This window comes from Mandrillus leucophaeus, unplaced genomic scaffold (assembly GCF_000951045.1).
Source record: "Mandrillus leucophaeus isolate KB7577 unplaced genomic scaffold, Mleu.le_1.0 Scaffold508, whole genome shotgun sequence".
NCBI classification, from domain to species: Eukaryota; Metazoa; Chordata; class Mammalia; order Primates; family Cercopithecidae; genus Mandrillus; species Mandrillus leucophaeus.
The window spans coordinates 1,352,491-1,369,500 of NW_012105453.1; the positions used below are offsets into that span (position 1 = coordinate 1,352,491).

At 39.6% G+C, this 17,010-nt stretch overlaps 1 protein-coding gene across 1 annotated transcript in view; it reads right to left on the bottom strand.

The window, feature by feature from the left end:
- Positions 1-14,813, bottom strand: part of NDUFA9 (NADH dehydrogenase (ubiquinone) 1 alpha subcomplex, 9, 39kDa) — a 39,151-nt gene extending 24,338 nt beyond the window's left edge. The window contains exons 1-6 of the mRNA XM_011996275.1: positions 14,727-14,813; positions 9,420-9,590; positions 8,961-9,058; positions 6,064-6,155; positions 4,752-4,893; positions 1,294-1,396 (exon numbers count right to left, since the gene is read on the bottom strand). Of these exons, the coding sequence (XP_011851665.1) occupies positions 1,294-1,396; positions 4,752-4,893; positions 6,064-6,155; positions 8,961-9,058; positions 9,420-9,590; positions 14,727-14,775 (655 nt within the window). The 5' untranslated portion in view covers positions 14,776-14,813. The remainder of the gene's footprint in view (positions 1-1,293; positions 1,397-4,751; positions 4,894-6,063; positions 6,156-8,960; positions 9,059-9,419; positions 9,591-14,726) is intronic.
- Between the last annotated feature and the right edge of the window lie 2,197 nt (positions 14,814-17,010).

Sequence of the window (17,010 nt, forward strand, 5' to 3'; positions counted from 1 at the left end):
TAATATGGGTCACCTTTCCTCCAGTTCCAATGACATATTATTCATCTTCATCTGAGACCTTACAAAAATCACCCTTAACGTCCATATTTCTACCAGGTACCTCAAAACTCTTCTAGCCTCTACCTTTACCTAGTTGCAAAGGCACGTTCATATTTTTAGGTATTTGTTACAGCAGCACCCCACTTCTTGGTACCAAAATCTACTTTGGTCTGCTCAGGCTACCATAACAAAATACCATCGACTGGGTGGCTTGTACAATAAAAATGTATTTTCTCACAGTTCTGGAGGCTGGCAAATTCAAGATCAAAGTGCCAGCCAGTTTGGTTCCTGGTGAGGGCTCTCCTTCTGGCTTGTAGACAGCAGACTTCTTGCTGTGTCCTCACATACGGCTTCTCCTCAGTATGTGCACACAGGGAGAGACAGACCTCTCGTTCTGCCTCTTCTTATAAGGCCACCAATCCTACTGAATTATGACCTCACCCTTATGGCCTCATTTAACCATAATTACCTCCAAAGTCCTAACTCTAAATAAATTCACAATGGTGTTAAGGCTTCAACATACGAATTTTGAGGGGGCATAATTTAGCCCATAGCAGATGGGAAATTTTATACTACATATATTTTACCACAAATTTTTTAAGTAGAAATTATTACAGATGTTAGGTGGACATAAGCAACAGGGGGAAAAACAAGATAGAAACACCTAAATTGGTTAAACCAATATCCAGTACAATGGAATCCACACTATGGAATACTATTCAGCTATATAAAGAAATTAGTTATCAAGCTATGAAAAGAAATGAAAGAATCTTAAATGCATATTGCTAAGTGAAAGAAGTCCACCTAAAAAGGCTACATACTGCATGATTCTAATATCCTGGAAAAGGCAAAACTATACAGACAATAAAAAGATCAGTGGTTGTCTGGGGTTGGGGGTAGGTAGGAGGGTAAGAATCAATACGTATAACATAGGGAGGAGATTTTAGGATAAAGAAACTATTCCATGTGATATTCGAATATTTGCCAAGTCACAGAGTTAGCTGGGCCAAGACTTAAACTCAAGTCTCTGACTCCCAAGTTCATGCTCTTTCTATTAATCTAAGTTGCTTCTTTTGATATGGAATATAACAAAGACTACACTGACTACGAAAATACAAACTTAGGGGAGAAAAAGGCAACTAGGAAAGAAAAAATATATCCTTTGTCTGTCAATCAGAGAAAACTGTTAGCTTGAGCAACTTCAACTTGGTTAATCAGTATCCCTCTCTTCTACCATTAAGAAAGAATACGTACGTGCAAAAGAATTAAGGAATCTATCCTCTCTTCCAAAGATGTCTGACGGCTTTACGATAATGGCTTCTGGAAATGCATCTCTCACTGCTTTCTCTCCAACAGCCTAAACGACAATCAGACAAACTTGTTTTGAGACAAGTGAATAAAGCATCCACTCTTTCCACTATTAAGACATGACTTGTATTTCAAAGGTGATATTTTCCTCCAGATAAAGGTAATCATGTAATTCATAAAACTCAGTTACACAGAACTTTTAAAACATATAATCCACAAAAATGTCCTGTACCTTACAGCTTTGGTTGGGTCTCTCCCTATTTTTTTATTTTAAGGGAAGCTTACATCGAAGAAGGAGAAAAATCAAAGTAGAATTTTTTCAGCCTCCATTTTTCCTTCGATTTACAGATTCTCTAGTTTGTGTCAACCATCTAGCAGCCTGCTAGGAAAAGGACAGAATGGTGGCAGTGGGCTACAATAATGGAAGTGTCAGCAGTACCCACATATCCAAAGGAGGTGGAGATAGAGTCACTAATCTTCCTGATCTCAATTGCTGTACCATCCTTATTTATTATCATCTCCTAGCCTCCTAGGCAAGCCTTCTTGTTCGATGAAGACATCAGCACCTAATTCAGTCTTCCTTTCTACTTCCATCACCACTGGGGGGACATCAATGTCCAAGTGGGCTTGGACTTCTCAGGTTCTTGAGCTGCTCAACTCCAATGACCTCCTCTTCCTTCCACCTCTACCATTCTTAACTCAGTTTCACCACTACCATATCAACATCTGGAATTGCTCCTCTTCTGAGGTATTACATGAAGACATCCTACTCTTGGATGTCCATTTCCTACAATTTCCAGCCTGCTTGTTCTTTGTTCATCTGCTCCCAGGATACCTGTTTCTCAACCTTCTCCAGAACTCTGGTACATTGAATCTGCTTCCCTTGTATCAGCTCTTCCGACTGTTCCTGTCCTCCCCTCTGAATTCCAGATTAGGTCCCATAGGCCATCTTCTCATCACCCTCTTGCCAATATTGTAAACCATCCTTTGTCCTTTACTCTAGCCATCCCAGGCAAAATTCTAATCCTAGAAGAACTCCATTTGCCTCCCTTGGGCCATGCACTCCCACTGCCTTGAGCAGCTGGCAGGAAAATAAATCAATAAAAATCATGAATTGGTACCACTATAAATTCACACCTCCAATTTTAACCGGGCCCTCAACATTTCCCCAAAATTGTGTTTTCCTCTAATTAATTTACTTTCCCATGAGACAATCTGAAACATGTTCTATTCTATTCAAATTTCAGACATCCCTTTCTTTTCTTTTCCTTCCAGTTAATGACTTTGCCTTCTAATAAAAAACAAAATATAAGACAGTAGAGGAAAAATCACCTCAAGCTCTCACCACTAAATCTACAAACTCTGGTATATAAAGCACAATTTTCTCCTTCTATCTTACCTGATGGGAGCAACAGTGCCACTTCCAATGCTTTACAGCTCACGTCCTCTCACTTTCTCAGGAACCTGTACAATTTACTGTCTCTTCCACACCTTCAGCTTCACTCTTTTTACCAGCATCTCCCTATCGGCATTTAAACAATGTAGATCCTCTACCTTAAAAAAAAAAAATACCAACTCCACAGCCCCCTCCAGCTTCTATCCTCTCAGTCTTTCATCTTCCTCTTGCCAGTCAAGCTACCTGAAAACGTACCTACCCTTACCATTCCCACTTCCTCAGTTCCAACTCACTCTTCACTCACCCGCATTCTGGATTCTGCTCCGACCTTTGCACTGAATCTATTCTTGATAAGATCATCAATGACCTCCAAGTCAGTAGATCCAAGGTGACTTTACAGTTGTCATCTTGCTTGACTTCTCAATGGCATTCCTAAGGATTCACTTCCTCCTGTGAGACTGTCTTGCCATGGCTTCCCCAGCACTGTGCTCTCCTGGTTTCCCTTCTGCCTTATCATGTCCTGCTTAGTCTTTCTGTTTGATTGGTTAGGGTTTCTGCAGGTGCTTTCTTCTCTACCAGATTCCTAACCATTGGTATGTTCTGGGCCCAATCTGAAACTCCCCTCTCAATCTTCAGCCATCTTAACCCCTCTCATTACTTCAACTAACAAGAAATGCTGGTAACTCCCACATTTCTGTCTCCAACCCAGACCCCTCTTCTGACCTCTCTTCTGACCCTACATACCAGTTACCTGGAAGATTGACACACATCTGAAATGCACCTGAAACATCAGTCCAAAACTCAATCATCTTCCATTCTCTCAAGTCAAATAGTGCTCCTCAATCTTTGCTGCCCTTGGAATCACCTAGAGAGTTAGAAAATACTGGTGCTGAAGCTGCAACCCCAGAAATTGTTTTAATTGGTCTGCGGCACAGCCTAGGCATCAGAATTTGTAAAAGCTCCCTCAGTGGCTTTAATGTGCAACTAAGGCTAAGCGTCACTGCCCTAGAGCCTAGTTCCTCTCAAGTATTTCCCATCTTATCCAACAGTACTATCGTCTACCCAGTGGCTTCAGCCAGAGGGCTGGACATCTTTGACTCCTCTCTCTTCCTCCCCATTGACACCTCCCATTTCCTTCCAAACAGTCATGAAATTCTGATGATTTTATGAATGTTTGGGCAGAGGCAGGCACAAGTATTCTCTTATTTTCTCTCCATTTACTACTGTAGCCACAGTGCTTAACACAACATGTGATACATAGTAGGTGCTTAATGAATAGTTTATCCAGTAAATTAATGTGGCGAGTCAAAAATGTGGAACCATTATCAAGGAACTCTGTGGTCCTTATCAGTATGACTCAAAACAGTCTCCATCAAACGGTTGTTTGATGGCAGAATCCAAATGTTAAGCATACTGTCAGACACGGATAGCCCTTCTGAGTCCCTAACAATGAACGTGTTTCACTTAGGTTACAGACTGACACCAAACGACAGTGGTCAGTCTCTAGGTATGGCATTTCTGGGAGTAAAAGGAGCATAAGTACTATGTGAATAGGCATCTTCCCTGGCAAATATTAATCCCTGTCATTCTGAGCCTTCACATTGCCTCTTTAAGACTGGCATAAAACCACTATAATGCAAGGGGTGAGAAAGAAACATGGTCCTTTAACTATGGTAGATGACACAGGTATGATTCCTTTGGCAGAAATCTGTGATGGCTTCTGTATAATTCAGTGATGCCCCAAAGAAACTTTAAGTATCTGAATGCCAATAGTAACGTAGTCTAGCCAACTCTGAAACCCCTTAACACAGTTCCCTGCAAACAGAAGGCAATCAATCAAAATGTCAAAATATCACACACACACACCCCTAGCTCTGGATACAGGGAATCAGAAAACCTTTTAATTCTAGATATGCTGATGATAAACCCTTCTCACTGAAATCATGTTTCAAATGAGCCAAGAAACTCCGGCTCTGTGAACCACTTCCCAAATCAAGTTGTTACTTACCTTATTTCTCAGATATCTAGAAGAGCTTTTAATATTCGCATTCAGATGGGAAACATGAATGAATTTTTCAACTCCAGCTTCCTTGGACACTTGAGCAATCGCCTGGGGAATCTTCACATAAACATCCTCAAAATCGAAGTTTCTGGAAGAAAAAAAATAAAAGAATTGGTTAAGAACTCCAGACACAGGATCTCAAAGCTTTATGTGATAAGCTGGTTTTCGTAACAGTATTGAAATTCCTATTACTTAAACTTTTAAACAGCAATGATTTAACTTAAAGCTAAATTTGGCCAGGTGTGGTGGCTCATGCCTGTAATCCCAGCGCTTTGGGAGGCCAAGGTGGGTGCATCACTTGAGCCCAGGAGTTCTAGACCAGCCTGGGCAAAACTGTAAAACTCTTTCTCTATTTCTAAAGAAAAATTTTTTTTTAATTTTTTTAAGCCAAAATTATTTTTTAAAAAAAGTTGACAGCTCTGCGCACTGTCATTACTCTATACCATTTAAGGCCTACTCTAAGTTAGAAATCCAGTATACATCATGTTCTGCATTATCAAGGAATCCTGAGGCTGAGGCCCTTTAAAGAAACCTGACTGTACTGGTTGCTGAAGTGTTAGGAATCACTTCTTACCCCTGGGACTTTGTTTCCCACAAGGGAAAAAAAAGAAACTAAAAAAGGTCAGTCAACAATTTCATTAATATTAACTAATTGTTTACTCTGTACGATATACTATGTTAATCAATAGGGGGGACAAAAAGTTGAATAAGACCCCCAATGCATCAAAGAACTTACAAAATATTCGATGAGAAAGACATATATTAAAAAACTAAGTCAAACTTTAATGCTAAAAAAAGAGGTGTAAACAAAGTGTTGTGGATTATAGGATTAAAACATTATTTGTTAACAAACAATCCACACAAAGAACTGTTCAAATTAGTCCTTGCGTCATCTTCAATTAACAACACAGAAAAGACATCTAGAACACTGTCTACACAAGAACAACCAATGTTCAGCTTGCTAAACAGCGGAACAGGCAAAATCCTATTTCCTAACTCCATCTCAAAGGGACTGATCCAAGCAGAGGACCAACACCAGCCATACCAATACCACCTACTGGCTTCTTATGGGCAGTATATCACACTGCTGACTTATACCAGACGGGTGTCACTGGGTATGCAAGTGATTGTTCAACCAACCCTTATTCACTAATTGAAAATGTCACTGTGGTAGCTGGCACATAGAAGGTGTCCAATGAAGGTCTATTAAACCCTAAGAAAGACTAAAGCAAAGAAGAAATGAGAGTCAAAGACTTACTTGGTTTCCCAGTCTCGTCCAATAAGATTGATGACCACATTGCTGTGTTCCACTGCTCGTCGGATAGAATCTTTATCTCTCGCGTCCCATTCCTGTAATAGCAGAAAGCAATCGGATGAAAACATACGGGTATACCTCAGCATTCAACACTTCTGCAGCCTCCTCAACGCAAGTTTCAAAGTGGGCCATCTGCTGTAGTCATAATATGGTGCCATTTCATACAAGCTCCACTTATTACAAGAGAAATGATGTCTCAAACTCCCTGCTGATTCCCTTACTCTTTTGGAGACAAACAGGTAAAAGTACACTTTACTCAGGTAATCAAATGCCAGAGCTAAAAAGGAGGCTATTGATTTTTAATGGAGCATATTTGTTTTTGTCCACCCAACTACTCCTTACTAAGTTTGAAAAGAAACCCAGTAAACCAAGTCTCCAATTCTGAAATACAGCCAGAGAAGCAAGGATCATTTGGGAGACAAGAGACTTCCCCTTCTTGACAGCAACCACTTACAGACTGAAGATAGGAAGAGTGTCTTTTAAAGATCAGTGTTAGTTGGGGAGATTCATGACTATTTTCTTACTTATTTCCTTTTAATTCTTTCCTCTTTTATAACCCCAGATCTAGTAATTCCTACATTAACAACATAAAAACAAGAGTCAAAGGGAACTACCTAAAACTTCAGGGTGAGTCAAGGGCACGTTTCTATAAGCATTTCAATGGAAGATAACAAGTAACAAGAATTTCTTAGCATCAAATAAGTGCACGTGCATGGGTCAGTGCAATGGGAAGGAGACACAGCAAGAAGGGAAAAGAGAAAGAAAGCGGGGATGAAAGAGAGAGAGAGAGAGAACTAAACTGTCTGTTTAATTTAGAAAAAACAAACTATAAAATCAGATTCAACAACAAAAAGATGAAGCCCCAGCAGGAAGAACCAGTTAGGACTGATGTTAGAAAGTAGGTTAAAAGACACAGTCTAGAAAAGTGGCTTGGAATCAAACAGACAGAAACGCAAATCCCAGTTTGCCATGTACTAACTTGGTACAAATTATCTCTTCAAGCCCCATGTAAAACTGGAAAACACATCTTACCTAATGAGGTTACTATGACGATTAAGTGAAATACACATAAAATCTATAGCAGTGAGTGATGTAATAAAAGAAAACCAAATTTTCAGGGATAAGGCCCAAGGGCACACAGTCAGGTGGGTAAACCAAGTGGCCATTCAGACAGCAGTTGCAAACAAAGACTAAAGATACCCCAAATAGTCCTTCTCTAAAATAAACACATAAACTCTAAACATATAAGCCTCTGAGTTCCCTGTGGTCTTGCTCATCCAAACATGCTCAGAGCACAGGTCGATGCTAGACACTCAGGAAATAAACCTCTGCAGAGATAATGGAATAGGTGTTATTTGGTTTAATTCCAATGGTTCGAAAGTTTTCACCTATCACTTTTTAAATACTTCAATTGTGAGGCTCTGACAAGGTGACCAACAAACTTAAGGCATGAAGAACTAGGAATAAGCTAAGCCTCTGTAACTTTAATACCAAGAAGATATTTAATAGTAAGATTTTGGAGAAGAAAAACATTTTGGAAATAAGAAATTTCTGATATAAGTATTATACTTAGCTTGTGAACAATGAGTCAAGAATAAATGAAAATGTGAAAATGAAATGAAAATAAATCAAAATTTGAATGGATTACAAATAATCTGTATGAATATTACAAGAGATAGTAAGGATGTTTAGCACATATTTTTTAAAAGGGAAAATGTGTAACTCCATTCCTTACAGGACAATACAAATAGGAAGTCAGCTAAAAGATCAGTAGATTGAAGCATCAAGGCCCAGACAGTATAGCAATCAATAGCTTGGCTGCAGACATTTGGGGCAGCACAACTTTTTGTGGAAAGGGACTGCCCTGTGTTCTGTAGGATATTTAACATCCCTGGCCTGTACCTAATAACCAGGACAGCTCTCCAATCACTGTGACAACCAAAGAGTTCCATTAGTCCCTCCCTTAATGGCCCTCCTTTACCCTCTTTCCCCTGCCTCACCCTGTTGGCAACTACTGGCCTAAAGGAAGAACCTGTAGATTAAAGAATGACAAAGGGAATGCTCAGAAAGGACTGTTCTAAGTTAAATCTATACTAAATCATCAAGTTACAATACACCCTATTTGTGAATTTTTTATGTTTATAACGCACTATCCAATAGAAATATAACATGAGGCACATAAGCAAAAAAGAAACAAGTAAAATTCATTTTAATAATACATTTTATTTAACCTAATATGTCCAAAATATTATTTTAATATGTAACAAATATAAAAAATTATTAATGATGAATTGTATATTCTTTTCTTCATACTGAGTCTTTGAAATCTGGTGTATATTTTATATGTACAGCATATCTCAATTCAGACTAGCCACATTTCACAGGCTCAGTAGCCACATGTGGCCAGTGGCTACCACACTGGACAGCACAGGTCTACAGCAGATTGACAAACTATAGTCCACAGGCCAAATTCAGCCTGCAGCCTCATTTTGTAAATAAAATTGTATTGAAATGCAGCCATGCCCATTTGTGCACATATTGTCTGTGGCTACTTCCAGGTACAAAGGCAGAGCTGAGTAATTATGACAAACACTCTATGACCTGCAAAGCCAGATAGATTTACTATCTGGCCCTTCACAGAAAACGTTTGCCAACTGCCAATCTAGAGCTTGCATGACAAAGGAGATGCCAGAACCTAGCTGAAAGAATGACCTGGGAATACAGGATGCCTTTGGTCCATTCTGGGAAGAAATTACTGCTTTATTATACTGCCTCTCACTCCCAAAAATGATCTTAGTAATTTATATTTGTCAACTTCAATCAATCATAAAGGCCCTTACCAGAAACAGAAGCTGGCCCAGGTCACCCATGAGACGAAGGTGCATGGTGTCATATATATCACACCGATAGGGTATGATTACCTGTGACCCTATGCGTCCTAAAAGAGAATGGATTGAAAAAAGGATCAACATTAACATAATGTTGATATAATATACAATTGTGACTTGGTAAATATTTAAATTCTAGTATGGTATGTGAAATGATATTATATTTGACGAAAAGAATATTTTGCCATGCTAAAGATGCCATAGCTTTTCAGAGTCCCTTGTTTCTATCTTAATAATTCCTATAGAGGAACATGAGTGTGCTCTTAATGTCACAACAAATAAAGATTACATACATCCAAGATAGGAGTAATTCATAATACCATTAAAACAAAGAGAATCACAGCTCATGCTTCTCATCAGGCAATCCCGATCAATGGCAACGGAGCATATGAACTCAACAACTTTACTTACCAAGGTGGTTGACAACGTATCGCCCCAGGAATCCTGTTGCTCCAAACACAGTGGCCACGATCCCACTGACTGAGGAACGTCCACCTTTCCCATGAGGTATGACGGCATGATGAAGCTGGCGACAGGGCGGGCCACGACACACTGATGTGGCTATTGCAGTAATGGCAGAACCTTAAACAAAACCCCAAAGTATACAAACATGGCAAATATTATTATTTTTAAAACTGTGAACACAAATAGCTCCTTTCCCAAAAAACTTGTAACATTATTTTGCAATCAGTACTTTAGTAATTTAAGTATCAAGGGCAATAATAAACACAAATTACTACAACATAGAATCCACAGGACATGAGGAAATATATTCCCTACCCTATACAATGTAACTTACCTAAGAAGATAAGTCACATATTTAAAAAAACACATTAAACAGTCACAAAGTAGGAGAGTATAAGCCTATATGGTAAAAGGAACTGAGAATATGTAATAAAGGGGCAATAAGTCACGTTATCATGAGGAAGGATTCCTGGATAACATGTTTCGAGAAAGGTCTTAAAGAGGAAAAAAAAAGAAACGATAGAATCCCATGAGAAACATATCACAATGCAGAGGTAGAATGAATAAGCCTAGCACAGGGCAACAGCCAAAGACTCTCCTGGAACAGAATCTGAAACTGGTGACTAACGAAAAAGAAAGTTGAGGATATTAGTTGGGAGCAGAGGATTATTAGTACAGAACATTAAAAAAAAAAAAAAGGAATGCAGCTCAATAGTTCAGACTTACTATAAAACCACTGAAGAACTTCACAAATAATGATAAAAGGAGTGAAGGGCTTGAGAAAAGATGTTCTGACTTTTAGAAAGCTTAACGGCAAGAGATTTGTCAAACATTCCACCACTTCTTTTTTAGCGACTGAGGTTCTTGATACTACAATGAACCCTCAAAGTTCATGCACCAATGCTTACATCTTCTCTATAGCATGTGTGCAAAGAAATCATCTGGCTTTTGCCTGAACACCTGTGGAGCTGGGAAACACACTACTTTCTGTAGCGGCCCATTCTGCTTTGAGCCATTCTAACAGAAAGAAAGTTCTACCACAAAGGGAATCAGTGACTGCTTCCCAGAACTTTTTATCCCCGCGTTCCTCCAGAATGACAAAGAACAAGTCTAATCCCTCTTCTACAATGAAGTGTAGCAATTATATCCCCGCTGAATATTTTCTTCTCCAGGTTAAACATCCCCTGTCCTGTCAAGTATTCTTCGTAAGGCAGGAATGCGAATCTCTTTTGGATATACTCCAGTTTTCAAGTTACTTCTAAATCCTTCGAGTAGAATTTTAGAGTTAGCTGCTCAACTTTCACGTAAGTAGAAACAAAAAGGTTTAAAGTGCTAACGCACTTCTGCTCCAATAAACTTTGGAGCTTAGCATTCGTGCTTTGTACACTTGGGAGAGGTGAAAGACACAAATAGGTCTTTCTTTAGAAAATCTGTGTTTGTTTTCTAGGTATACTTACAGGTGGCAATCTCCCCAAAGGCCATTGTTCTTCCCTATCCAAAAGAATGGAATCGGAGAAATGGCCTAGCTCACTGATAATGACAGAAATTAAAAGTAAACGTCATGGGCCATACACACACATCATATAACAAAATAATAACATCATATTAACAGTTAACTTTACAGAGCTCTTGGCAGGTGTCCAGCATTATTCTAAGTGCTGCACAGGTATTATCTTTTTTAATGCTATCTTTATCATCACTTTATAGATAAGGTTAGTGACTGGCCCAAAACGTTAGTAAAGGAGATTAAAAAGCAGGCCCATGAGGTAGAAGAAAAACCCAGAAGGAAACAGAATCTGAAAATCAAAAAAAGAAACTGTTTCAAGGAGAGAAGAGTTAACTTTATCAAATGCTGAAAGTGAAGTAGGAAGAGGACGGAGGACCACAGAATCTGGAGGATGTGGCTGTAGGTGGCATAACTAAGAGCAAAGCTATTGGATTAGTGGGACTGAAAGCCAGACTGGAGCAAACAAGAGAGGCTATGAGGCAAGGAAGTAGATGAGGAGATAGACAATCCTTCTGAGGAAAGAGAAATGGGATTAGAAAAGCACAAGGACAAGGACAGGTTTGTTTGTTTGTTTGTTTGAAATATGAGTTAACATTTATGTGCTGATGGAAATGACATGATTTCCATGGTAGAGAGAGAAAATTTCTGATTCAGGAAAGGGATTGAATAGTTGAGAGAGGATGAGATTGAATGCAAAGTGAAGGAACTGGCCACAGATCGGAACAGAAGGAGCTCACCCACTGTAACAAGAGAAAAGGCAAAGAATTATCACATATCAACTATTAGAGTTTATGATGGGAAAATGACTGTTCTCATCTGATTCCTTTGATTTCTCTATAAAACTGAGAATGAGACAAAGCACATATTAGAGGTATTAGGAAACTGGCTGTTAAGTAATGATTATGGAGACAAGGAAACCAAATTTCCTAGAAAAATGTGGCACTGAAAATCTACCTGAGACTTGTATTCATGAATTTAAAATAAGGCCAGTTAGTTTTGAGTTTTCCCTAGCCCCGTTCTCCACTGCTCGGTGGCAGGCAGCAAATTATGTGGAAAGTTTTGTTTAATCAGGTCAATGTTTTTCACAACAACGGGAGTTGGGCTGGGGAGTTGAGAATGCATTAAAGGGAATGATAAGAGTGATGAGTAAGGAAGTGAGAACATAGGATAAGACAGGGAAAAGATGGCAGAGTCAATGAACTGGGAAGAATTACTTGAGTTAAGGAATCAATACCTCAAAGGACTGTTAAGAGGATTAGAGTAAACATACATAAACCATGTAGCACATTACCTAGAGCACATTAAGCATTCTATGAATAATAGTTGCTTTTATTACTTTCAAATTTCTCCGAAGGTAATGTCACACTAACCTCACATGGCTATTTGTTTTTTTAATAATTATGGGCCAAGCATTATTCTAGAAACTGTGACTATCATAGTAAAATACAAAACCCTGGCTTCATGAAGCTTACAGTATAAAGGGTTGATGAGAATTCATAACATATGGGCAAGATGATGAGATATGTGATAACATATGGGCAAGCATCTGTCACAATGCCTTGCAAATAGTAGGTGCTCAATAAATATAAATTATTACTCTCTTTGGTTCCAGCCTCTCCACTTTCTTCCATTTATAATGAGTACTATTAGAAGAATAATATTCTTTATTAATTATATATTCATTATATTTCTCTGCTTAAAATCCTACATTAGTTTCCTACTGCAATATCCAAACCAATAGTCCAGATATATTTGCTTGCCTACTGCAGTTTTTTAAGTATTTATTTAAAAAATTATAGGCATGTTCTATGTAGTACCAATATGATATACACATTATAAATCACATATTACTTAGAATAGTGTCTGGCATACAGTTTATAAACTACGTAAGTGTTGGCTATTATCACTATAGAAAACAGTTTTTAGGAGTTCTAATATTATATTTCCATAACTTATTAGGTCCTCTTGCACAACTCCCTTTGGAGACTACTGGTCTAAACTCTGCTTGGCTTTCAAAGGTCTCCATTGTCTGATCCCATCTAACACATTCAACCTCCTTCTCCACTATCCCAGATAGACAGGTAGTCATTTTACTGCCTCTTGAATACCTCATGACTCCATTCTCATCCACTTGTCTTTGCCAGAGGACTTTCCAGATCATAACAGCCCTAAAGAGAACAGTGGGAGCACGACAATTCTCCACTGGTCTTCCAATCATCCCTCAGTACCTCAAATGATACTAATCTTTCCCTTTTATGATTTCCTGTGATACTTAATAGTCTTGCCACACTTAACTACATACAGTTGTCCTATAGTGTGTGGATTACGTTACATACTAGACTTGCCTCTCCAGAATTTACTCAAAAACTTAACTTACCAGATAATAACACAGAGTGGTTAAGAACACAAGCTGACTGGTGTCAGTCAGAGGAAAGTAAGTTAAAAGAGAAAATTAATAAAAATACCTAGAACTGGAGATTGTAGATAGCAGGTACTCCATAAATAGTGATTATCATTCACAATCTACATTACGTCATACAAATGTAACTGTTTAACAAGAACCAGCAAATGCCTTTGCAGAGACATTGTGACTACAAAACCATCCACTATAAGTGATGTGCACCACCACCTTCCCAGTGGTATGCAGGAGTTCTACCCAAGATGGAAAACAAACAAACAAACAAAAAAGATCTTCTAAACACTCCTAATTCTTGCCTTAGGCTGAACATCAAACCTATCTCTGGTGCTTTCAAAAATTTAAGGTGCAAGGAGCTAATCTCACAAATTCTTACTCAATAGCTCTACAACCAGTCCTCATTTCTAATTTTTATAAAGCTTTACGAGTAATTGACATGAGCCAATTTTGAAAGCAATTGATATTCTGTAACGACTAAAACACACTAAGAAAAAAATACAACTTTGGGGGTTTGATTGGAATATGTTTGTGGAATAGTAGAGGGTGAAAGAATAACGATGAAGTGTAACCGTATTTCTAATTTCCTTGCTTTTTAGTGAATGGAAGGACAAATGTATGTTTTCAATTTGAGGAGTGGGGCAGATCCAATCAGAACACAGGGGAAACTAAATAATGCTAACAAATTCTAACATAGCCTTCATTCTTCTCCACTTTCCTTTCCACCAAGCTCCTGATTCTTCTCTCCTCAAACATCACTCTCTCCCCCAGACCCCAACGCACTAGGCCCAACACATTCTACATCCGTAGAGATGCTCTTGGGTAAAAGGATGCTTTCATAAATATTCATTTAATCTTATCAGAGACTCCCTGGTACTGTAATATTATCATTTCCATTGTGCTCATATGAATTGAGACCCATTAAGGGTTTGCACAAGGTCATAAAATCAATCCAAGAAAATCTCTCGCCACTAGCCTTTTCTCCGCTCCCTTACACATTTCTCCCCCCGCCCCATACAAATATTTCTCATAACCCTAAACCCTTAAAACCATAACAGAATTCTGATTCTCTCGATCTCTAACGTGTCCCCCGCATTCTCCTCTTCGCTTACAGCTGCTTAAGATCTTTTGTCCCCTCCCAAGGTGCATAATTGAGTATGTAAGCCGGGGAAGCGGAAAGCAAAAGGAGAAACCAGACAGAGGCAGCTCCAAACCCAGAAAAACCAGAGTGCCTAGGAAGTCGGCGTGACCGCTGCAGCACGGTGCCACTCCCAAAACCTTAGATCCCCGTCTCGGAATCCCGATCGGGGCCGCCGTTCCGGGTGACACTTACGTGACATTGGCAGGATCCGGACAACCCGGGATTGTGCGGCAGCCGCCATCTTTTCCCACAACCCCCCACGCCAGCGCTCCCGGCTGACTACGACTGCTAAGCTGGGTCAAAACTTATTTTCCACGCCTGTCTGCGCAGGCGCTAACCAGGAACGGATGGTTTCGGGTAGCTAGTTGGTTAAGAAGAAAGCTGGGAGAAGAAAGGAGACGGGAAGGGAGGGACAGTGAAGGAGAGGGGGAAGAAAGGAAGTGAAAAGACCTTGGCTGTTGGACTCTCAGATCTGGAATAGGCTGTATAGATGATCTCTTTGTTTATAATCTCTAATTGCCGAGGAACCCGAAGTTCAGAGTTAACCAGTGACTGACTCAGGACATGCAGAATGGCAAGACCCGAGGTAGAAGAGCTCATCTTTCCTGACTCTCAGTTTCCTGTTCCCTGAAAATGTCAGCTAGGGCAGCCCTGGTGAGTCCGGGAGAAAAAGGAGGCGTAGCCCTCCGCGTTCAGGAGGTCCAGGGCCCAAGAGAGAGAAAATGGGGGACAAGGACGAGGGGAAAAGTGGAGAAGAGAAACCGAAATAGGGTGTGTCCCAAGTAAATGTACGTCGAGCCCGCCAAGCACATTCTCCCCTAGGGACACTTGCGCCTACTGTTTGCCTTTCCTGGAATGCTCACTCAGGTGTCTGCACCAGCTCAAGTCTCTGCTCAAAAGTGACCTCTTCGGATAAAACTTCTCTGACCATCGTATCCAAGGTGGTAATTATTCCACCAATTTTTGGTTTAAGTTTATATACCAAAGCACTTATCACCACCTGGCATATGAATCTAGGAGTTCTTAACCAGAAGTGTGATTCATGAGTGGGCTTCAGGAAATCTGTGAACTTCCTGAAATATTATGTAAAATTTAGTGGTCATATGTGCCATCTGAACATCTGTCTAAGGGGAGACTGCAGATGGTTGTCTCTAGCGCAATGGTTTGTAATTTTTTCTTTAACTATGGACTGCTTTGAGAATCCGCATTGTTCTACAAAGAGCCATCTAGAAACTGAGGAAATTCCAGGTTAGACTAAGCACTTGGATTTTAAAATACTTTATTCTGGTCAACCTCTCCAGATTCCTGGGTAAGGAGACAGCAACCAGTGATCCTGTGAAATATACCGTAGGCTTATCAGAAAACTACCTAGTTTGGGGAGGGCGGGTTCTTCTAGGCTTGGTAATCCTTCCATTGCTTTGTTTTTTCGGGAAAAGTATGTGTTTCTGGGATAGACAAAAAGGCCTGTGATGAGTAGGGATGTAGGAGTTGCTTATTACTAGGCTTGAAATCTTGGCTGTTTCCACTGTATCCTACCCCTACTGTTTACTAAAGTGTTGCCTACCAAATTGAATTGGAAGAGAGAAAAAACCCTTGAATTTCATCAGAGAAGCTTAGTAGTAATACTACACTGTCATATTTCTTGGCCTCATCCTATGTTCACTTAACACAATTTGCTAATACTTGATTCTGGGACCAATATAGATACTAACATACTTTCCTTATTCAGATCAACAGATCCTGACTGTCATCAGCAACCTGCTAACTGCTGTATAACACTGCCAATTATATAATTTAAAATCTCTAAGTTAAACACTGCCTCATGTTCTCAGTTCTAGTTTCAAGGTTGCATGGTGTAATTAAAACAACACTGACCTTTTTTTTTTTTTTTTCAGTGATGGGGTCTTACTATATTGCCCAAGCTTGTCTCAAATTCCTGGGCTCAAGACCTCCTCTCACCTTGGCCTCCAAAAGTGCTGGGATTACAGGCATGAGTCACTGTGCCCGGCTGAAAGAACACTGATTTTTAACACCTAGAATAGTAGATCCCATTCCCAGTTTTATCAGTCATTAGTTGTGACCTGGACAAGCTTCTATACCTGTCTAACAGGGTAAATAAAACCTACCCTGGTACCTCAAAAGATTATTATGAGAATTGGGTGACGTAATGGATGCAAAGATGCTTTGTCACCTGCAAAGTGCCATATGTAGGTCCATGCAGTACTATTCAAATACCACCGAAGTATCAAAATCTTAGAATGTTAGAGCTGGAAGAGATTTCAGGAGCTCAGCAAGCCCCATTATTTTAAAGAGGAAGAGGTCGGGCGTGGTGGCTCATGCCTATAATCTCAGCACTTTAGGAGGTCGAGGCAGGCAGATCACTTGAGGTTAGGAGTTCAAGACCAGCTTGGCCAACATAGTGAAACCCAGCCTCTACTAAAAATACAAAAATTAACCAGGTGTGGTGGCATGCACC